This window comes from Leptodactylus fuscus, chromosome 3 (assembly GCF_031893055.1).
Source record: "Leptodactylus fuscus isolate aLepFus1 chromosome 3, aLepFus1.hap2, whole genome shotgun sequence".
Taxonomy (NCBI): domain Eukaryota; kingdom Metazoa; phylum Chordata; class Amphibia; order Anura; family Leptodactylidae; genus Leptodactylus; species Leptodactylus fuscus.
The window spans coordinates 144,244,794-144,268,456 of record NC_134267.1 but is presented as its reverse complement, the minus strand read 5'-3'; the positions used below and the strand labels follow the sequence as shown (position 1 = coordinate 144,268,456).

General features: G+C 41.0%; 1 protein-coding gene across 1 annotated transcript in view; it reads right to left on the bottom strand.

Moving 5' to 3' along the window:
• ARMC9 (armadillo repeat containing 9) overlaps positions 1 to 23,663 on the bottom strand; it is a 162,336-nt gene that overhangs the window by 41,014 nt on the left and 97,659 nt on the right. Inside the window, exons 11-15 of the mRNA XM_075268483.1 lie at positions 21,452 to 21,486; positions 16,629 to 16,740; positions 12,283 to 12,375; positions 8,022 to 8,112; positions 6,165 to 6,288 (exon numbers count right to left, since the gene is read on the bottom strand). Of these exons, the coding sequence (XP_075124584.1) occupies positions 6,165 to 6,288; positions 8,022 to 8,112; positions 12,283 to 12,375; positions 16,629 to 16,740; positions 21,452 to 21,486 (455 nt within the window). The remainder of the gene's footprint in view (positions 1 to 6,164; positions 6,289 to 8,021; positions 8,113 to 12,282; positions 12,376 to 16,628; positions 16,741 to 21,451; positions 21,487 to 23,663) is intronic.

Sequence of the window (23,663 nt, the reverse complement as noted above, 5' to 3'; positions counted from 1 at the left end):
GGGGTGCCAGTGTTCGTGGGGGGCAGCCCGGGGTCTGATCAGTGACCCCGGGTCTGCCCCATGCTGTCCCCTCCACGTACCTGGTTGATCCTGCCAGGAATGGAAGCTGTCAGCCTGTGCGTCTACACAGGGTGACAGCTTCCTGTGTTCTGCAATACACGTGTAACGCGTGTATTGCAGATACATATAGTGAAGCAGTGATCAGCCGATCACTGCTTCAATCCCCCATGGGGACAGAAAAAAAAAAGTTAGAAAAAAGTAAAAATAAAAAAGTTTAAATAAGTTTAAAATAAATTAGAAATAAATAAAGCCCCAAAAATCCCTTTTTCCCCATATAAAATGTTTTATTATGTAAAATAAAGAAAAATAGAAAAAAACATTACATATTTGGTATTGCCGCGTCCGTAATAACCTGAACAATAACATTAAAACATTATTTAACCCAAACGGCGAACGGCGTAAAAAAAACCCGTAGAAAACCGCACAAAATAATGATTATTCACCACCTTTCCCTTACAAAATGTTCAATAAAAAGTAATCAAATGGTCAGATGAAAACCAAAATGGTACCAATAAAAAGAAGAGGTCTTCCCGCAAAAAATAAGCCCTCAACCAGCTCTGTCTAGCGAAAAATAAAAACGTTATGCCTTTCAGAAGATGGCGATGCAAAAATAATTGATTTTTTTCCCTAAATTTAATTTTATTCTGCATAAATAGCAACGAATTCAAAAATAATATAAATGAGGTATCGCCATAACCGTACCGACCCGCAGAATAAAGGTAACATGTTACTTATGCTGTACGCTGCGTGGGAAAAAAAAATAAATGCTAAAAAGCAATGCCAGAATTGATGTTTCCTTTTACATCCCACCCAGAAGAGTTAATAAAATGTCAATAAGTTACAGGCCCCAAAATGGTGGCATTGAAAAGCACATCTAATACCGCAAACAACAAGCCCTCATATGGCCACATTGCCAGAAGATAAGAATAAAAATCTAGCTTGTACAATATGAAGACAAAAACCCTAAAAGTCACCAAATCATCAGAACATAAGTGGCTGCGACTAGAAGGAAATGTGTAAGCTGTGCGAGCGTTTTCAGGGGACCCCCCATATTTAGAGCTTATGAGAGAGAAGACACCAGCGCTGATCCCCCAGAATGCCCCTCTTCCCCGTCCGTGTCATAGGAGCTAGTGGGAAAATAGAATAGGATTTGGTGTACCCAATTTACTCCGCACAGCTTATATATTCACTTCGGGGTTACTAATGCTCACTACATCACTTGATAAATTCTTTGAGGGGTGCAGTTTTCAAAATGGGGTCACTTTCTAGAGGTTTCCACTGTTTTGACACCTCAAGGGCTTTGTAAATGCGACATGGTTCCTGAAACTGCTCACAGCCAGATCTGCCCTCTAAAAGCTCCTTGGCGCGCCTTCCCTTCTGCGTCTCGCTGTGCGTCCATATATTAGTTTACACCCACAAGTGGGGTACTGTGGTAGTCGGGAAAACTTGCATAACAAATTGTGGGATGCGTTTTCTCCTTTAACCCCTTGTGACTGTGCAAATTCTAGGGCTAAACGAAAATATTAGTAAAATAAAATCAAATTTGAAAATTTCACCTCCATTTTGTATTAATTCCTGTTAAGCACTTATAGGGTTAAATTATTAGGTATATGTTGTTTTGGCTTATTTAAGGGGTGCAGTTTTGAAAATGGGGTGATTTATGGGGGGCTTTAATACAAGGGTCTTTCAAAACCCCTTCATAACTGGATTAGTCCCTTAAAAAATGGGTTTTGGAAATTTATTGAAAATTTTGAATATTGTTGTTTCACTTGTAAATTTTATAATGTCCGTAAAAATTAAAAGGGCGCCTAAAGTTTGATGCTGACATAAAGCAGAGATCTGGGACATGAGATTTAGGATATAATTTTGGCTGTCTGACTATCTGCATCCAATGCACATCATTTCAAACTTTATAAAATGCATATTTTTCAAAATTTCCACCAAATTTCCTATTTTTTCATAATTAAAGAGGACCTTTCACCACTTTTGGGCACATGCAGTGTTATATACTGCCAGAAAGCCGACAGTGCGCTGAATTCAGCGCACTGTCGGCTTTCCCGATCTGTGCCCGCTGTAAAGAGCTTACGGTGCCGGTACCGTAGCGCTTTATAGTCAGAAGGGCGTTTCTGACCATTAGCCAGAGACGTCCTTCTGCCTCGCGGCGCCTATCGCGCTGTGTTGTGGAGTGGGGAGGAACTCCCCCCTCCCTCTCCTGATAATACTCGTCTATGGACGAGCGCTGTGAGCAGAGGGAGGGGGCTTCCTCCCCGCTCACACAGTACAGCGCGATAGGCGCCGCGAGGCAGAAGGACGTCTCTGGCTAATGGTCAGAAACGCCCTTCTGACTATAAAGTGCTACGGTATCGGCACCGTAAGCTCTTTACAGCGGGCACAGATCGGGAAAGCCGACAGTGCGCTGAATTCAGCGCACTGTCGGCTTTCTGGCAGTATATAACACTGCATGTGCCCAAAAGTGGTGAAAGGTCCTCTTTAAACACAAAACATATCAACCAAAATTTACTAGTAACATGAAGTACAATGTGTTACAAAAAAACAATCTTAAAATCACTTTGGTAAGTGAAAGCGTTCCAAAGTTATTGCCACATGAAGTGACACATGTCAGTTTTGAAAAATCGAGCTTGGTCAGGAAGTCAAAAAGTGCCATCGGCGGGAAGGGGTTAAAGCATCAAGATATCTTAATGCAGCCCAGAGATATAGGGCTTTAAAGTGCGCCCCCCCCTCCTGTCTCGGGAGGAACAGCTTGCACAGTGATAATGAATGATAATCATTATCTAACCTGTGACACCAGGAGGGGGGTGGCAGAGACTCTTCTGTCCCTATTAAACCTTCTCCTGCCAATCAGAGCGCATACTATACTTTCGCTCTCTGATTGTCACATACAGGTATAATGTAATTTCCCCCTGAGCTTTACTAGTGGGGTATTCTTATGTAATACCCTCTAAACGTAACCAGAAAGTTTATTGGCGCTGTGACCCAGACGTTTACCATTGTCCAGGTCGCAGCGCCAAAAAAAAGTCACACCAAACACTTACACAACATATACACAAAGTCATGAATAAAGTGTACATTTCACCCAATCCCTGCCCTGTCCATACCTGAGCTTTCTAGAGTAAAATACGTCTCTAGTGATATCTGTTACATGCTAAAATAATAGTAATAACTATTATCACTAGAGATGAACATATGGATTGCTAAAATTTTTATAGGGGGATGGAAAATAATATTTTTATGTAAAGTCCAATTTAATTTGCATGCACAAAATGGGATGGCGCATTTCTGCCATTTTGGCGATTCTTTAACACCCGCCCCGGTAAATATATACATGTGTGGTATATATGAACTCCTCACATATTGCAGTTTTTTGGAAAGTACATTTTGTTTGCAGAAAGGGATTGCTTGAGTCACACTTTAGTGGCAAATTTTAATTTTGTTTGCTGCAAAGTTGCATGAAGGTGGTCATATATATGAAACATCAAGTTGTGTTTTTACATACGGCATGCTGTGTAATATGAAAAAAGTTAGATTTTGGTATCACAGTCACAGATGGCTCGGTGCAGTACAGCTTTTTAACATATTAATGAATAACAGCAAAATCCTGCTTGTCTTCTGTATTCGTGTTTTTGGGAGTCCGAGCTCTTGTTGTAGTTGATGTTTGTGGTACATGTAGTATATATATATACATTGTCTACACCTTAAGCTATTATTTTAGATGTATTTTGTACATGAATCTGAGATTGAACATGAGTTTTAGGTGCAAATATGTGTTTTAGCTCTTTTTTTAAAAAAATTTATTGTGTTTGTCACAAAGTTGCATGAAGGTGGATGTGGCTATTGATGACCCATTAAGATATTTGTAAACTTCAGGTTGTCTACTTTCAATATATAGGGTTTAGGGGTTCACTTACTTTTCATGTGTAATCCCTACATTTTATAGGATGATACTTTTGTAACATTTCCAGCTTCAAAGCAGATTTTTGTTCTTTCTGGTGATTTTCTGAAGACACGTGCATGCGGGTGTAGGCCATAGTGATATGAATTAACTCTGCACATGTTGAACTCTTATTTTTAGGAGGTTTGGTGTATATAATTTTTTGTTTGGTTTCCGCTTTTAGCAACTAATATACATTTATTTGCATTTTTTCATAAAATATTTACTTTGAATCAAAATTGCATGAAGGTGCCTGTTCGTATACAGTACCAAGTGGCATTCTGACAATGCTGCAGGTGTCTACTTTAAGAAAATATGTAGGTATGGAGGGGTTGGATGCTTTTTTAATGTTGCAATTTAGGTTTGATTTGTCCGTCTCAAAACTATGAAAATTGCTCTGGCTACTGGAGATGAAAAATTTCCAGAGACCCTTGGCAGTGATAGGGTTAAGACAAGGTAAACATTTTGCAATCTTTCAAAACTTGGGTCTTGGTAGATTTGCAGTGGTCTGATACTCCTTCCATTTCAATATGATTGCTTGCACAGTGCTCCTTGGGATGTTTAAAGCTTGGGAAATCATTTTGTATCCAAATCCAGCTTTAAACTTCTTCACAACATTATCTCGGACCTGCCTGGTGTGTTCCTTGGTCTTCATGATGCTCTTTGCGCTTTAAACAGAACCCTGAGACAATCACAGAGCAGGTGCATTTATACGGAGACTTGATTACAAACAAGTGGATTCTATTTATCATCAGTCATTTAGGAGAACATTGGATCATTCAGAGATCCTCACTGAACTTCTGGAGTGAGTTTGCTGCACTGAAAGGAAAGGGGCCGAATAATATTGCACGCCTCACTTTTCAGTTTTTTCTTTGTTAAAAAAGTTTAAAATATCCAATAAATTTCATTCCACTTCACAATTGTGTCCCACTTGTTGTTGATTCCCCCCCAAAAAAAATTTTAAATTTTATAACTTTATGTTTAAAGCCTGAAATGAAGGAATTTCTCCCTTAAAGAGGACCTTTCACCAGTTTTGGGCACATGCAGTGTTATATACTGCCAGAAAGCCGACAATGCGCTGATTTCAGCGCACTGTCGGCTTTCCCGATCTGTGCCCGGTGTAAAGAGCTTACGGTGCCGCTACCGTAGTGCTCTATGGTCAGAAGGGCGTTTCTGACCATTAGCCAGAGACGTCCTTCTGCCTCGCGGCGCCAATCGCGCTGTACTGTGGAGCGGGCAGGAACTCCCCCCTCCCGCTCCTGATAATGCTCGTCTACAGACGAGCTGTGTGAGCAGAGGGAGGGGGCGTTCCTCCCCGCTCCACAGCACAGCGCGATTGGCGCCGTGAGGCAGAAGGACGTCTCTGGCTAATGGTCAGAAACGCCCTTCTGACCATAGAGCACTACGTTACCGGCACCGTAAGCTCTTTACACCGGGCACAGATCGTGAAAGCCGACAGTGCGCTGAATTCAGCGCACTGTCGGCTTTCTGGCAGTATATAACACTGCATGTGCCCAAAAGTGGTGAAAGGTCCTCTTTAAGTAGAGACAAATGTTGTAGGGGTTTTTGCCTTTGTCTGGGTCAACAATCTAGAGATCTGGGTTGAGCATGATGCACCTGCATGTTTAGTTAACCTTATTAACCATCTAAAAATCATTAGCATGGCATTCCTGTAGCAAGTGTTCACCTCTTTCAATGCAGCAGGGGTGAAATCCACTGTGAATCTGAATGTTATACATGCAGATATGGAAACACATACACAATAGAATATGGGCAAAACTTAAGTCAGGAGGTTTGAATGACTAAAGAGTTCATGTTATTTTTATAGATATACAATGTATTTACTTCCTAGCTGGTAAATATAACTGCACCTTGATCATACACTTTATGGTGTTTTTGGTAGGCTGCATAATGTTCTTTTGATTCTAATCTGATTGTAACTGAAAGCTCATGATTCATTACAGAGAAATCAGACGGCATCTGACAAATGTCAGTGGCTCCAAACCTTAGCAGATTACACTTACCTAAACAGATGAGAGTGTGCTGGGGATCTTTTTTCTCTTTTAGTAAACTGGCAGAATGCACCAAATACTACCACAGTATTTATTGCTTAAATTTTTTTTCTCAATTGCAAAGGGTGTTACCTTAATCTTACCTGAGACTTAGTTTCTGAAGACACCCCAATACATTCTCCCTGGTAATAGAATCTTTGTCTTCTCCTTTCAAAGCTTCCTCTAATGAATGCAGCAAATTAGGATTCTGGCTAAGATAAACCCGGCCTGAGACAGAGAAGAAACAGTGTAAAACCACAATCAAATATTTGTATGCTACATTATACTTTATATGTAATACACAGTGCCAAATCCTTAAGGGAGTCTGTCAGCAGTAAATTGGTTATAAACAGAGATGAGCGAGCACTATTCGAAACTACTGTTTCGAATAGCACGCACCCATAGGAATAAATGGACACAGCCGGTACGCAGGGGGTTAAGCGGCCGGCCGCCAGCAAAATCGACGTGCTTCCATTCATTCCTATGGGTGCGTGCTATTTGAGACGGCCGTTTCGAATAGTACTCGTTCATCTCTAGTTATAAACCTAATCCTAGGATGGGCCCTGGGATTAGGTTTATATATTGTTTTTTTATGTATGTGCTGTGTGTGTGTGTGTGTGTATATATATCTATATATATCTATATCTATCTAGAATGTATATACACACATGTGTGTGTGATTTAGGTTTATATATGTCTGTTATTCAGCTTTTGACCCCCAAATTGCTGTTCTATTCATATGCAAATAAGGGGAAAGTGCTTGGGTGTGGCTTAGATCAACTGGGCTCTAGAGTCTTGGGCAAAGCACTTTTTCACTCATTTTTATAGAAATCAAATAGTGACTTACATAAAAATGGGTCTCCAAAGCTGAATAACAGATATACTTGGAAACTGAAGAATCAACTCTATAAGGCACTATGATTACGTTTATAACCAAATCACTGCTGACAGACTCCCTTTTAAAGGGGATGTCTGGGACAAACGGCAGAACCAAAGGGGGCTTGGAGGTTTTAAAATTAAAAAAATGTCCAATGCCTGATTTGAAGGAGTGAAGAGGTTCAGATGACCAATGCAGACAACCACTAGCTCTAGCAACTAACATGTTAGATACCAGTGACCATGTTAGATACCAGGTCACTCCAGGCACCGGAGAACACAAAGATTGAACAGAAAATAGGGTGTATGTATCACTTATTTTTTTAGTGTACACCACCCCCATCTCACCCTTCCTCTGGTTTTGAAAAAAAAAAAAAAAAAGAAAAAAAGCACAGCACAGCAATGACATTAAGGTGCACTGTTCTGACAGTGGAGGGATATTTAGCACACTCTTAGCTTTCTAGTAGGATATAATACCACTGATGTCAGAGGACATGAAAGGTCCACTTTAAAGGACTTATCTTTTTTTTCTTTCTTTTAATGTAGATTGTGAGCCCAACACATAGAGCTCACAATGTAATTTTTTTTCCTTGGAGGTAGGGTATTGGGCAGCTGCCTACATTCTATTTTTGGTCCAGCAAACTAAGTTTAGAGAAATGCATTTCTATGAACGTGTTGCCTGGACGGGAGGTTTTTTTCGTGCACATGCAGCTCATTTAATTTTTCACAGGTGAGAGCTTTGGAATTTCTTTTTGTTTCCAAACTAAGTTTATATTGGTTTACAATAACACACATTTATGTCTATGCAGGGAGGTAGACATTGATGATAGGGATAGATCGAAGTTAAGATCTCCCTGTACGATCTGATCTGACTGCCGTTCATGGTCACTGTGTTTTTGTTTTAGCCTGTATGGCAGACAATTTTAATGAGATATAAATAAAAGGTATATTTTAGAATTATCAAGGGGTTCCCCTTGAGGGACTCTTTTTGTTCCTGTCTGTGAATTTTGTTTGGCTGTTAAACTCATGTAACTATATGTCCAGATGGTGAAATCAGTAATTTTTTATGTTGTCTTCCAACTTACCATCAGTTAATGATGCAAAAGCATTGATGAGGCGAGCCATGTACTGTCTGACTACTTCATTTTTGGAGTGCAGCAGCTGGAAAGCATTTCTCTTTGAGGGAAAAAAAAAAATCAAAATAAGAACTTGCTCATTTATTAAACAAGCTATGCTTTATGGCACATACAGTGTTAGCCAAAGTAATTGGCACCCATGCAATTCTGTCAGATAATACTCATTTTCTTCCAGAAAATGATTGCAATCAAAAATTCTTTGGTATTATCTTCATTTAATTTGTCTTCAATAGAAAACCACAAAAAGAATTGTCAAAAAGGTAGCCAGAAGTCACAGACATCTCCTGAAATGGAGCTCAAGGTGATCATCGACGCCAACAACACACTCATTATATGGCATCCCAGCGAGCTGCTGAGATCCCGGAACAATGACAGGCATGGTGCAAGGAACAAGTTCAGCAGCAGGCCAGCTTGAAAGCTGCCAAAACGTTAGAGCAAGCGGATCATCAACGCCAGCAACACGCTCATTATATGGCGTCCCAACCAGCTGCTGAGATGCCAGAACAATCCCAGGCACGGCGCGAAGAACAAGTTCAGCAGCAGGACAGCTTGAGAGCTGCTGAAACGCCGGAGCAGGCGAACGATCAACGGCAGCAATTTGCTGAATGGCAGAAGCTAGCATTTTTATAAGTTTGTTGACTGGGCAATTTGGACACAGGGATACGTAGTGTGTATGTGTTTCACAGTAATTTTCTCCTTTTATATGTCTTCTAGGAAGAGGGGGGTGATTTGAATTTTTATTCCATTTATTTATTTATTTAAATAATGTAATTATTAGACCTCCTAGGGGTTTTGAACCCCAGGGGGTCTGATCACTAATGCAATGCATTACAATGCTAATGCATTGCAAAATATCAGCACTTTCTATTATAGGCTGCATAGAGCAGCCTGTAGTAGAAGTAATGCAGACAGAAGCCTGGGTTTCTGGATCTCATGGCAATATATTGCTGGCCCTGGATCTCATTCTGGGAGCTGGTGATTCTCCCCAAAATGGTGGTGCTGCTGCTGAAAAAAAAAAGGTGCCTCAGTCAACTCTGACCAAGATGCCAGAGGCCTTAATGCCCGCAATGATCGTGGGTATTAGTGCTGTGTCTTTGTTGTATAATAGAGCAAAGACCCGGCAGCTATGATAGCTGCTTAAGCTCATGAATGGCAGCCATATTTAAATACCTGACATCTCTTATTTGGTTTTCCCTTCAAGTTATGTCTTATTATTGTTTTGTTCCATTTAAAAAACTTAATAAAATATGATTACACCTGAATACCTAACATCTGCCATATTATCATGGTGGATGTTGGGAAGGGGTTAAAGGAGTTTTTATATTTCTCTGGAAAAAAGCCACTCAGCTTAAATGGGTTTACCCATGACAGCATGCAGATCAGTGGGAGATCTGGAGTGATCAGATGGGCAGCGGTCTATTAAATTCAATGAGAGTGCAGGAGTGCTGAAGTACAGCACTCAGACTGAAATGAATGGGGTGGAGCACTCATTGCCACTCCACAGCTCCATCTCCTGATCAGTGAGGGTCTGAGCAGTCGGAAGCCCGTTGTTCTGTAAGTTATTCCCTATTCTTGGATGGGGATAATTTGCCTTTGTGGGAAAACCCCTTTAATATGTGTAAAAACAACAGAATTGTAATATATTCACGTTCCAAATTCTGCGGCACCAACACTACAGTCTACAGCAGGGGTAGGGAATAGAGATGAGCGAACACTAAAATGTTCGAGGTTCGAAATTCGATTCGAACAGCCGCTCACTGTTCGAGTGTTCGAATGGGTTTCGAACCCCATTATAGTCTATGGGGAACATATACTCGTTAAGGGGGAAACCCAAATTCGTGTCTGGAGGGTCACCAAGTCCACTATGACACCCCAGGAAATGATACCAACACCCTGGAATGACACTGGGACAGCAGGGGAAGCATGTCTGGGGGCATAAAAGTCACTTTATTTCATGGAAATCCCTGTCAGTTTGCGATTTTCGCAAGCTAACTTTTCCCCATAGAAATGCATTGGCCAGTGCTGATTGGCCAGAGTACGGAACTCGACCAATCAGCGCTGGCTCTGCTGGAGGAGGCGGAGTCTAAGATCGCTCCACACCAGTCTCCATTCAGGTCCGACCTTAGACTCCGCCTCCTCCGGCAGAGCCAGCGCTGATTGGCCGAAGGCTGGCCAATGCATTCCTATGCGAATGCAGAGACTTAGCAGTGCTGAGTCAGTTTTGCTCAACTACACATCTGATGCACACTCGGCACTGCTACATCAGATGTAGCAATCTGATGTAGCAGAGCCGAGGGTGCACTAGAACCCCTGTGCAAACTCAGTTCACGCTAATAGAATGCATTGGCCAGCGCTGATTGGCCAATGCATTCTATTAGCCCGATGAAGTAGAGCTGAATGTGTGTGCTAAGCACACACATTCAGCTCTACTTCATAGGGCTAATAGAATGCATTGGCCAGCGCTGATTGGCCAGAGTACGGAACTCGACCAATCAGCGCTGGCTCTGCTGGAGGAGGCAGAGTCTAAGATCGCTCCACACCAGTCTCCATTCAGGTCCGACCTTAGACTCCGCCTTCTCCAGCAGAGCCAGCGCTGATTGGCCGAATTCCGTACTCTGGCCAATCAGCACTGGCTAATGCATTGTATTGGCGTGATGAAGCAGTGCTGAATGTGTGTGCTTAGCACACACATTCAGCTCTACTTCATCGGGCTAATAGAATGCATTGGCCAATCAGCGCTGGCCAATGCATTCTATTAGCTTGATGAAGCAGAGTGTGCACAAGGGTTCAAGCGCACCCTCGGCTCTGATGTAGCAGAGCCGAGGGTGCACAAGGGTTCAAGCGCACCCTCGGCTCTGATGTAGCAGAGCCGAGGCTGCACAAGGGTTCAAGTGCACCCTCGGCTCTGCTACATCAGAGCCGAGGGTGCGCTTGAACCCTTGTGCAGCCTCGGCTCTGCTACATCAGAGCCGAGGGTGCGCTTGAACCCTTGTGCACACTCTGCTTCATCAAGCTAATAGAATGCATTGGCCAGCGCTGATTGGCCAATGCATTCTATTAGCCCGATGAAGTAGAGCTGAATGTGTGTGCTAAGCACACACATTCAGCACTGCTTCATCACGCCAATACAATGCATTAGCCAGTGCTGATTGGCCAGAGTACGGAATTCGGCCAATCAGCGCTGGCTCTGCTGGAGGAGGCGGAGTCTAAGGTCGGACCTGAATGGAGACTGGTGTGGAGCGATCTTAGACTCCGCCTCCTCCAGCAGAGCCAGCGCTGATTGGTCGAGTTCCGTACTCTGGCCAATCAGCGCTGGCCAATGCATCCCTATGGGAAAAAGTTTATCTCACAAAAATCACAATTACACACCCGATAGAGCCCCAAAAAGTTATTTTTAATAACATTCCCCCCTAAATAAAGGTTATCCCTAGCTATCCCTGCCTGTACAGCTATCCCTGTCTCATAGTCACAAAGTTCACATTCTCATATGACCCGGATTTGAAATCCACTATTCGTCTAAAATGGAGGTCACCTGATTTCGGCAGCCAATGACTTTTTCCAATTTTTTTCAATGCCCCCGGTGTCGTAGTTCCTGTCCCACCTCCCCTGCACTGTTATTGGTGCAAAAAAGGCGCCAGGGAAGGTGGGAGGGGAATCGAATTTTGGCGCACTTTACCACGCGGTGTTCGATTCGATTCGAACATAGCGAACACCCTGATATCCGATCGAACATGTGTTCGATAGAACACTGTTCGCTCATCTCTAGTAGGGAACCTTTGGCTCTCCAGCTGCTGTGAAAGTACAACTCCCAGCATGCTCCATTCACTTCCATGGGAGTTCCCAGAACAACAGAGCCAGTATGCATGCTGGGAGTTGTAGTTTTGCAACAGCTGGAGAGCCGTACGTTCCCTACCCCTGGTCTACAGTGTTTTATTTCCTGACTGGGCAGCTTGACAACTTGACACAAGACTATGGCAGATATATGCAGCAGTTGTCTGCCAGCCACGTTGACATACCTTGAAGCTATGTCACTGGTACAGTAAGGACTCATACATGTGCTATAATACAGGGCCATAGAACAGAGATTTTGTGGAGCTGCAATATGACTATGTGTTGTAGGCATTAATGTAAAGATACAACAAAGAGCTATTGATAACCAATATTTTTATACTTGCATACAGAGTGCCTCTTAGGACTAAATGATGATTACCTGTCCATTTTCGTAACAGTCCAATAAATCATTTGTGATGTATGCCTGAAGAACTGTGTCTCTCTGCTCTCCAGGCTTGGAATGAGTTAAGCGCTGAAAATAAAAGAAGTAGAAATAGATTTTAGGCTCAGGCTCCAGTTATCCACAACTTCTTCTTTCCAATTACAGTATGAGGCTGAGGCCCCACGTTGCGGAAAAGCAGCTTCTTTTGTTGCATTTTTTTGAGCCAAAGTCAGGGGTGTTTTGAGCATCAGGGAGAAGTATACTTACTTTCTATATATTTCCCATTCTTTTTTTATCCACTCCTAGGTTTGGCTCAAAAAAACACAGCAAAATCTGCAACAAAGCTGCATTTCCACAATGTGGGGCCTCAGCCTTAGGCATGTTATTAACAAGATTTCATCTTAATACTACAAGATTTCATCTTGGCTGTTTATATTGGATTGTACTATTGATAATAAAAGTAATATGTTGCATGGTTTTACACAAATCCCCAAAGTGCCACTGTTCATGTCACATAAGGACGCATTCACACCTGCTGTATCGACTGAGTGGGTTCCCCGAATGGAACAGCTATAAGCTGATATAGGGGATATAGGGCTCGGGTTAGAAAAATAAATAATAAAACATCAAAGGCTGTGCATTTTTTTTTTCATAATGACTTTATTCGTACTTGTACAGTACAGGTACAGGGCAAGAGGTCATATAGGTCATGCACACAACTGTGTGTCCATTTCCATGTCTGTAAAAAGCTGATCAGTGAAAATAGAATTAGAATTCCTTTGGTCTCTAGGAATCCTTCATGACAGCACCACAGGAGGAGGAGCATCACATGACCTAAAAAGCCAGGAAACAAAAAAGGTTTAAAAAGGAACTCCTCCCATTCCACACCCAGTAATTATAAATTACCTATGGCAAATTACAATACAAATAAAGGGTGGGATAGAAGGGTGCGGTTATGAAGGATTCCTAGGAACCGAATTACCAGTAAGAACCAATTCCATGTTCCCAAGTCATCCTTCATGACAGCATCACAGGAGAATACCAAATAACCACCTCAGGGCAAGCCTACAGCTTGAAGTTTTCCTAACAAAGGAGAGAACGTCTTGAAAACCTAGGTCAAGCCTATAGAGCCTGATGAAGGTCTGTGGAGAGGACCAGGTTACATCTGTTCTATAGACGCATTTGCCCTTTCAGCCCAGGAGACAGACGTCGCTCTGGTAGAGTGAGCTCTGATGTTAGTTGGAGGAGGAAGGTTTTGAGAAGGCTACGCTTCTGTGATAGTGCTCTTCTTTATCCAATTGGAAATCGTACCTTTGGATACTTTTTCACTGTTGTAAACTCTTTCTGTTTAGATGTGCCTTGATAGAAAGAAAGCAAGATTATGTCTTGGGACATATGGAAGCATGCCACAACCTTATGGAAGGCACACAGCATCTAATTTTGCAATATAATCCTGTCTTCCAGGAGAGATAAATAGGGCTCTCATTCTTCTGGATTTAAATATTTTGGGCTCACATAGCAAGTTTAGATGTTCTCTGATTGTCTTAGATGAACCGCAGATAAGGAGAAGATACTTCTCTCTACCCAGAAGAATATTCCCTGAGCCATGTGTTGAAGTTTTCATGCGTCTTGTGCATCTTTAGTGATGGACATAAACAACCATCGTCCTATTGTCAGAGTTCACGTGTACATGTTTTCTTCTGATCAGACCCTGAACCCTTCAATACTTCCAGAAATGCCTCAGTTCTCTGAAACTTGAACTCTCCTGTGTTGTTTCTAGGGATCAGAAGCCAAGGAGACTCGTGGCCAAAGTACCCTAGCCTCTGTTGCTGGCATCTTTAAATCGAGAGATCCCACAGGGCCCCTTTCTCTAAGTTCCTTGATGTTATCCACCAGAAGCTTTTATCTTGAGAGTAAAGGTTATCTTTTTTCAGTGACAAGGGACTCCTGTCCCATGAGGAAAGTATCAGGGATTGCAATTTTTGAGAATGAGTTTAACTCCCAGGAATGGCTGGAATGTAGGAAGTAATGGAGCCACAAACAGAGATGAACTGACATACATAGACATGTGTTTTGTTCTGAAATAAAAATATATCCTCCTGGGGCAAAAAAAAGCAGGTCTTTCCGAGTCCAGGAGAATAAAATTTCCTTTTGATAGAGGGAATCAAATTTTTTGCAGTTTATAATTCAGTCTAAATCTCAATCATCAGGCACTTTCTTTTCATATGATTTCGGATGTCGAATTGGAGGGAGAAAAATTGATAATGAAGCTTCTCTCAGCCTCGTGCCACTGCAAACCGTAAGAACTTATGATAAGCCAGACGAATTGGAATGTAGTAATATGCATCCTGAAGGTCTATTGTCATCATCTGGAAGCCTTTCCCTATCAATGGTGCTGTTGACCACGTGGACTCCATCTTGAATATATGGTAATTTACAAACCTGTTCAGAGATTTTACATGTATAATGGTACGAGAAGACCAACTTTGTTTCATCACTGGGAAAAGGCTTGCATAGTGACCTTGACATTGAGCTAGAACTGGAATAGAGGGTAAGTCAAGAAGTTTTTAGATGTTCAGATGAAGTTTCTATTATAATGAAGGACCTGTGATGGATGTTCGTTACCACAAACCTGTAAGGGGAATAAGAAGAAAATTCTACTTTTTATCCTTCCAGGAAGGTGTTTAAAATCCAAAGATTTGTAGCCATCTTTTGCCACTCATGATAGTACTGAGATAAGATGAGAAATAGGCCAGGGAAGATTTTACTTCCTGCTGGATTAGTGTCTTAATGCTACCCATAAACGAAGGCTGTTCCTCTTAAAAAAAACTTCTCTGTACAGTCTTGACACAGCCATTTCTTAAAAGTAAATGGTAATCTTGAGGAACATATAGCACACTTGCTAGCCAGGGATTTCTACTTTTAGCTTATGACATCCATCCTTGGCTCCCTATAAAACATTGGTAGAGAAGGATGAATATAGGTCCTTACCACCATCCCAAAAGTCACCATTGCCAGGCATAGCGAGAAGCTATAGTCCTTAACCGCAGGACTTGAAATCAAAAAAACCATTGGCATCTAGATGAAATTATTACTCCACCAATAGAGACCACTTCCTCTTGCATGGATCACAGCTGAGACACCAGCAAGTCCCCTAGAGTGATGGCTTTGGACCCCACAGACATTGAAAAGGTACCTCGGGGTTGAGCCAAGGCTCCATGTAGAAGAGAGAAGTAATGGCAGCTGGGAAGCACACCAGCCCAAAACTAAGCATAGCAGAAGTGAAGGGGGGAGCGGTAAGCAAATTCCCATAGGGAAGAGGAAGGCAGGTAGGATACAAGAGTGATCCAGACAAAAAAAATTATATAAATAACTCTTCAGCCAGATACCAGTCGAACACTGGTGCCCTAAAGAGACTGGAAAGCTTTCTGTCCCTATTAGGTCATGTGGTCATCCTCCTCCAGTGGTGCTGTCATGAAGGATGACAGTGGAAAAATTGATAGTTTCTGTACGCATTACATTATTCACTGATTCAGATAGAGTTAAATTGAATGAGTGATTAGTGAAAAATAGACAAGAATAGGACATGCATTCAGCTTTATGGAAAACGGATCAGTGAAAAAAAATCGGTGTGTGTATAATAGCACACGTATGTGCTATCATGCTATCAGTAAAAAAAAAAAAAAAAAGAAAGGAAATCTCTGAAGACGAAAACGGTCATGTGCATAAGCTCTAGAGTTCCAGGCAAATGTCTTATTACTGTGGTTAAACTGTAAAGAGCTCTGCACCAGTGCGTCCATCACATGACCACGGACTAGTTTTTATCCAGTGAAAGTAAGCAGAAAGAATGACAGCAAGCAGGGATCTAGAAAACTGTTAGGAATTGATACAGGAAGTGTATTGGAAAATTGCATTATGGCAAACTTGCATAATAAACATTTCTCTCAATATTTGCCTGAAACCAGACAACCCCTTTGACAGATCTATTTCAAATTTAAATTACCATTTTGTTTTACCTCCCATCTAATAATGAAGTTGCAATAGAGAAATGAGTATTTAATAAAAACTGAAAATTGTGGGGAAGAAATGTGGGAAAATAGAAATAAGTGGTGACTCAGTAACTCTGTCACTCTGACTCTTTCAGATTCTTTAAAGAAGACTTACCAGAATAAAGACCATAAAAAAGAATTGAAAAAAAGTGGATTATTTATTCTCATGTGCATTCTTACGCTAATATGTCACTTAGTGGAGTGTGAGCAAACATCTACATACAGCAGAACCTCTTCTATGGAAGGCGTTTAGACCTACTTACAGTATATAAAAACAGACCTAATGCTACATACCCATCGTAATGCTTGCAAAAGCAATGTTTTTAATCGATCATTGCCATATACCAGATCCTTCTTCAACTTCTCATAGTCTAGTGAGGGCAACAAGGGCACCTCATGAGGCTTCCTGTAAAACAAAACAGGGTGATGTAAACCCCTCCTGTTATAGGGGAAATAGCCAAAACACAGATATGTTACTGAACGCAATAGATCAATTTAAGTTTCTTTTAGTTCTTTTCAGTGTTATTAATACCATTTTATTCAGGCTGATAACTATACCACACATCACCTCTTCCATAAAAGAGAGCATCTTTAGGCTAATGTGCTGCAAACTAGAAATCGACAATGTTATTGGATTACTGTGTATTTTCTATGTAAAAATAACGCTTCCAAAAATATAAATCTCCATAGACACACTAAGTGAGCAAAGAATGCTGAGAATTGTGAACTATATAGCTGGACTATATATACCGTAATATATACAGTAACTAAAGACCATAATCACCAAAATGTATTTACACAGATCTCAGCATTTTAGATAGAGCAATAATATGCAAAGCAATAAAACCTCTCCAAAAGACCTCACCTTTATCCAAATCAGATCACCAGTTATATTATTATGCATTCTATTAAATATTATGCACACTGGCCATCTCCTTTGAATACATCACCCCCTTAGGAGACCATTTTGCATGATAATTTTGGTGGTCCTCTCAAAGAGTTTTCCCTTTAGTTCAAATCTGTTCCTTTCGATCACAAATTTGCGTTATATTCATATACTGTAGGTGTAAAACATGTTTTCAGAGTCTCTTATGACTCTAGAGAGCTCCACTACTAACCTGTTATATAAGAGACTTTGTAGCAGCGTACAGCTAGTGACAGTAGTGCAGTACTTGACAGCATACCTAGCACTCAGTATGAATCTGGCCTTATTTCAATATGTATACATTATGAATGAAAGAGCACCTTTATATATTCAGAGACCTAAGCTAACATTGGTGGTTCACACATTATAATTCACTGTTTCCGTATGTGCCATTTCAATAATGTCTTTTTTAGGTTTCCTGCAATACTAGACAAGTTTTATAACTGGGGCACCATAATATCTTCAAAAATAAAATGAATTTACTTTTTATGCATGTCAAATAAACAAGCATAGCAAGTTAATAAGTAGACTTATAGGAGAATGTGGTCCAGTCTTTATGTTCCAGATTATAAATGTGGCAATATACTGATTAGCCATAACATTAAAAAAAAGCGAATAGCATTGATGATCTTGTGACAATGACACCTGTCAATAGGGTGAGATACATTAGGCAACAAAAGAACAGTCAGTTTTTAAAGAAACCTGTACCCTGAAAACTAAGGCTAGGTTCACACGTAACCACTGAAGTCTAAGGTCACAGGACGTCACAGAGTGGCGAGGACTTCCGGCAAAACAAGACAGCAAAGCAGCAGGTCCCAACCACACTGGGAGAAACCGAAGAACTGGGGACAGGTAAGAATAGGTTTCCGTTTTGTTTTTTTCACCTTCCTTGGCCTAATATAAATATATATATATATATATACATACACACAGAGAGAGAGAGAGAGAGAGAGAGAGATGTACGTGTGTGTGTGTGTATATATATATATATATATATATATATATATATATATATATATATAAAATCCTGAGCAACCTCTTTAACTATACTATTCTATTTAGTTCCTATCTGTATATTGGACTCCGACTTATATTAGGTGTCATAATTTAGTGCATTTTAGCCCTTACAATATCTATATTCACATACATTGGTGCTAATATTACAACACAAACATATTCAATCATATATAGATATGCAAATAATTTTACAACAATGAAGGATTTGTGTGAATTTGTGTGTCAAATTTATTCAGAAATATAGAAAATTAGGAAGGGTTCAGAAACATTTTCAAGACCCACTGTACGCATATAATACATCTATGTGTAAGTCTGCAGAATCATCTGCTGCTCTGATCAGTTTTGTAGCCTTCGCCTCTTGTTTCCCTACAACTCCATCTTCAGCAACAGAACAGCTAGACAAACCTTTATCATTTTGTTTGAGAGGGGCAGGGGATTTGTTACCATTGACTATAATGCTTTAATTGACTGTAATGGAACAGGGGCGTTCCAGGGCACCAGTTACACATTTGTTGTTTTCGATATGCAAATTGTCCAGCTTTCCCAGATTCCTGAAAAAAACTAACAAGCTGTGTCATAATTCTAAAACACAGAAAGGAGTTTATGTGGTTTGATTTTACTTAAGCAGTCTGTAATACAAAATTAACTGGTAAGCCACCCATCTTTCCTGGGACCCTGAAAGGCTGTTATCAAACAAAGTTTTACCCTTCCATTAGGCTTTTCATTGGGGGTTTACATATGAAAATCCAAAAAAGAAGAATTCAATTGTATACTACAAGGGATCCATTCACCTCAATGGGGTAAATGGAATTCATAGAATTGAACTACAAACGTGGCTTGACTTTTCTGTTTGTTACTTTTTAGTAGGGCAGAATAATGTGGTCAACTATCCTTTGAATTCTCTTTGCCCCATTACAGTGGGTTCTGTTGAGGTATACATCTGAATACAATTGTTGGTATGGAAAGCGCAGCAGTGAGAGAATATATAGCATGAACTAGGGCTGGAATATTTACCAAAACTGAAAGTTGGCTTAACTGATCACATAACACTTGCTCACATCCATTATTTCAATGATTCATTATTTCAATTATTTTGCATCCATGCCATCCTGTCTCACAGTACTTTGGCTATAGAAAATGTCAGTATCTGTACACTATTCAATAAGGATTGCTGATATGTGAATAACCAAAACCAAAATTCAGTGGCGTGACAAATACATAGGGGGCATGTAAAAAGGAGAGTGTCCTAAAATAATTCTTCATTAATCATAATCGAAGTAAAATGATCAACTAAATGTGATGGTTATTTAGGTTATAATTTGAACCCAGCCTTAGAGAACTTAAAGGGATCCTATCATTCAGACGACATTTTTTCTAAGTATCACGTCGGAATAGCCTTAAGAAAGGCTATTCTTCTCCTACCTTTCGTTGCCTTCTCCGCGCTGCCGTTCGCCTACAATCCAGATTCTTGTTGGTATGTAAATTAGCTCTCTTGCAGCACTGGTGGCGGGCCCCAGTGCTCAGACAGCACTGGGGGCATCCCCAATGCTGCGAGAGAACTCTCTCCAGTGCCGCCTCCTCTTCTTCTGGCGGTGGCTTGTAACTTCTAAGGCCTCCGGCCTTGGGCAGAGCAGACTGCGCATGCCCATAGGCCACGAGAAAATGTCCGCTTGCATAGTATCGTAAGAGGCCATTTTCTCGGGGCCTGTGGGCATGCACAGTCTGCTCTGCCCAAGGCCTAGAAGTAAGAAAACACCGCCGGAAGAAGAGAATGAAGAGGCCGTTCCTAACGAAGATGGAGGCGGCGCTGGAGAGAGTTCTCTCACAGCATTAGGGCTGCCCCCAGTGCTGTTTGAGCACTGGGGCCCACCCTCAGTGCTGCAAGAGAGCTAATTTACATACCGACAAGAAACGGGATTGTAGGCGAACAGCGGCACAAAGAAGACAACGAAAGGTAGGAGAAGAATAACCTTGCTTAAGGCTATTCCGACGTGTTACTTAAAAAATGTCGTCTGAATGATAGGATCCCTTTAAAGAGGACCTTTTACTGGCTCTGCATCATTTAATAGGCAACCTTCCACTGATTCTGGCACAGTTCCAATTTTTTTTTCTCTAACCCTCATCGTTCCAAAGCAATAACTACAGTTAGTGCTTCATAAGCAATTTATTGTGTAAATAATGGTGTACCATGAGCCTTCAATAAAATCTGTTATTCTTCCAAGAAGCGCTGGTCCATCCTCTCTCAATTACAGTTGTCACTCCTTTTTTCATCATAAGCAATTTAGGTTTTGCACTGTCAGGTAGGTGGTGTCAGGTTGGAGCAGTCAAGGTGTGTAATTCTGAGCTCTTACACTGGTTGCTTCTAAATCACGCCCTGCCTGACACTACGCACCTGACAGAGCCTAAATAGCATATTTAGCATATCAGGAACCAAAACCTAACTACACTGATTGCTCAGAAATTGTGGGAGCTAGAGAAAAAAATTCCAACAGTGCTGGAATCGGTGGAGCGGCACCTATTAACAGATGTTAACAACTGGAGTTGGTGAAAAAGTGAAATGTCCTCTACTTATGTCTTTGCATCAGAGATCACAGGTACCCCTCTTAAGTCTTGTAAGTCCATGCATTGATGGGTTAGAGATATTTCAGAAGCGCAAGAGGGAGGTGGGCACAATAGTGTACAGTATATGAAAATAGCACAACTTTATTTACCTACCTAGTTATCTAAAAATAGTGAAGTTTATCTGACAGTATTAAAGATTAACACCAGCCTGTATGTGGCCATTGTAGGCATGACAAATATACCCATGACCCTCTATATAATACTTTATAGGTGCAGTAGGAGACAACTCACTGCCCATTCTGCTGACACAAGAGGACAACTGTGACGATATACTATTGCATGAGATTGTTAATAATTTGCTACCCAAAGCTGTCACGCATGGAGAATATCTTTGCAAGACTATGACATTATTTGCTTTCTACCATTTCTTTGCACACCGAACAGTAACTGGAATTTGCTTCAGATATACAGTAGTTATTTGCTACTTAAGGGTGTGAACCGGTTTGTGTATACTTAGTGTGATAATCCTCCTGTTAATTGTAGCTTCTGGCATTTTCCTCCTGATAGCTTTCAGAAATATAAATACCATGGGTATTACAAGGCTAGAACGTACATGGGTGCAATCGATGCTCTCAGCATAGAAGAAGCCTGGAAAAAAAGAGAACAAAGGAGATCTAAATATAACTTTCAAAAAAGAAAAGTAGTAATAACTCATGGTAATGGATATCAGTACAGTTCACAATGGTTAAGCAATGGATGTGGTAGACAGTGACAGGGAGAGCAAACAGTGGTCAACCAAATAAGCAATGGGCTCACCATGCACTTATTACCACCAGTCATCAACATGCAGATATTACATATACAACAATTGGTAGTGATTAAACAGAATATATAAAGGAAATAGAAATGAGGATGGATCAGAGTTTTATTAAAAAAAAAATAAATAAAAAATATGGCATTAATTGTAATTTTTTTTTTCAAGAAGTGGGTTATTTACAGACATTTTACATGCATTTTGCAAGACAGGATAAATTAAAGACAAGTAACCAAAGCAGCAAGATGGTGGCTATTAGCTAAATTTCTGTAGGATTTTTGCTTGACTTTGATGAGCCACTTTTAACCGGTCTAAGATTACCTAACATTTAAATATGGCTGTCTGCTTTCATAACCAGCACTACCCTAGCCACAGATTGTGTGGTAGTAAAACAGAGCCCCATTCACTTTAATAGTAGATATAATCCATAAAGAGGTGTGGTTGGGTTCTGGAGTAAAGATGATATGTTTTTCGAATTCTGAAAATCCCTTTTAAGTAGGGGCCTGTGCGCTGAAGTGGTCTTCCTAGCTCTTCGACACCAGCATAAGCTTGACAAGGCTGGATCATCTACACTATAACGAAACATCTCGGGTCAAGCAGCACTACTAGGACTTACTACATACTTGTCTCACATATCCTCATATCTCAGTTACTTCTTGGATAAGACAAAACACTTATTATTTAACACCTGCGTTACTTGGTGAAGGGAGACAATAGATTAACTTTATTAATTGCTATATGCCAATGGAATTTTTCCGCTCCCAAATCTGGGAATAACTTTGGTATAAGCAGTACATTTTTTAATTCAGAACTGATGGATGTGTAGGGTACTTTTTTTTTTCTTTCCTTTTTTTTATTTAAATAAATAAAGCTGTCCATTCTCCACCTTCACCAACCCCCATGCAATGTGTAATATGGTGCACTAGAGCATAAAAATGCAGCTGCTGCAGATCTTCTTAAACGTATTCTCATCAACCACATTTAGGGACTATCTACAGGACATACAATAAATATGATAGTTGCAGGTCACAAAGGTGGAACCTTCATCTTTCTCCTAGATGAGAAGCCCAAACCAACTAAATCAATTATTATGTGGATGAAAAGATGAACAACTGGATTGTGTATAATTTTGTCAAGGTAAGGCTGAGTTCACATCTGCGTCCCGGCCTCCGTTATGCAGGTTTCCGTTTCCTGCCCGAAACTGGGCAGGAGACGGAAACCTGCAGGTATTTTTCAAACCCATTCATTCGCATGAGCGCTGGTCAGCCTTTTGTGCGCTCCGCGCCAAAACAGTTTTTTTTTTTAACCGGACACAAAGTCGGACATGCAGGACTTTGTGTCCGGTTTAAAAAAAACCCCAGTTTCGCCTCGATGAGCACAAAACGCTCACTGGCACTCATGGCCGGACACGGTCTGTCAGGTTTCCGTCTTCTGTTTGCAGAAGACAGAAACCCAACAGACGGAGACCGGGTGCAGATGTGAACGAGCCGTAACGCTGAATTTTACAATTATCCAGCTGCTTAGCCATAAGATCTACATGCCAAATACAACCTATGGGTGAATTCACACTACGTAAACGCCAGCTTATTCGGAACGTAAAACACATTCAGAATCAGCGGCGTATAAAGCAGTTCCCATTTATTTCTATGGGAGCCGGCATACGAGCGCTCTCCATAGAAATGAATGGGCTGCTTCTTTCACTACGAGCAGTCCCATTGAAGTGAATGGGGAGTGCTTGCGTGTACGGCTCTGAAGGAGCAGAGCGAGCCGTACACGCAGCGCTTCCCATTCACTTCAATGGGAGTGCTCGTAGTGAAGAACGCAGCCCATTCATTTCTATGTTGAGCGCTAGTATGCCAGCTCCCATAGAAATGAATGGGAACTGCTTTATACGCCGCTGATTCTCAACGTGTTTTACGTTCAGAATAAGCTGGAGTTTACGTAGTGTGAATTCATCCTTATGGCGGGTAAATGCTGCGATTTGGCCACAGCAAAAGCTGCAGCTTTTTAC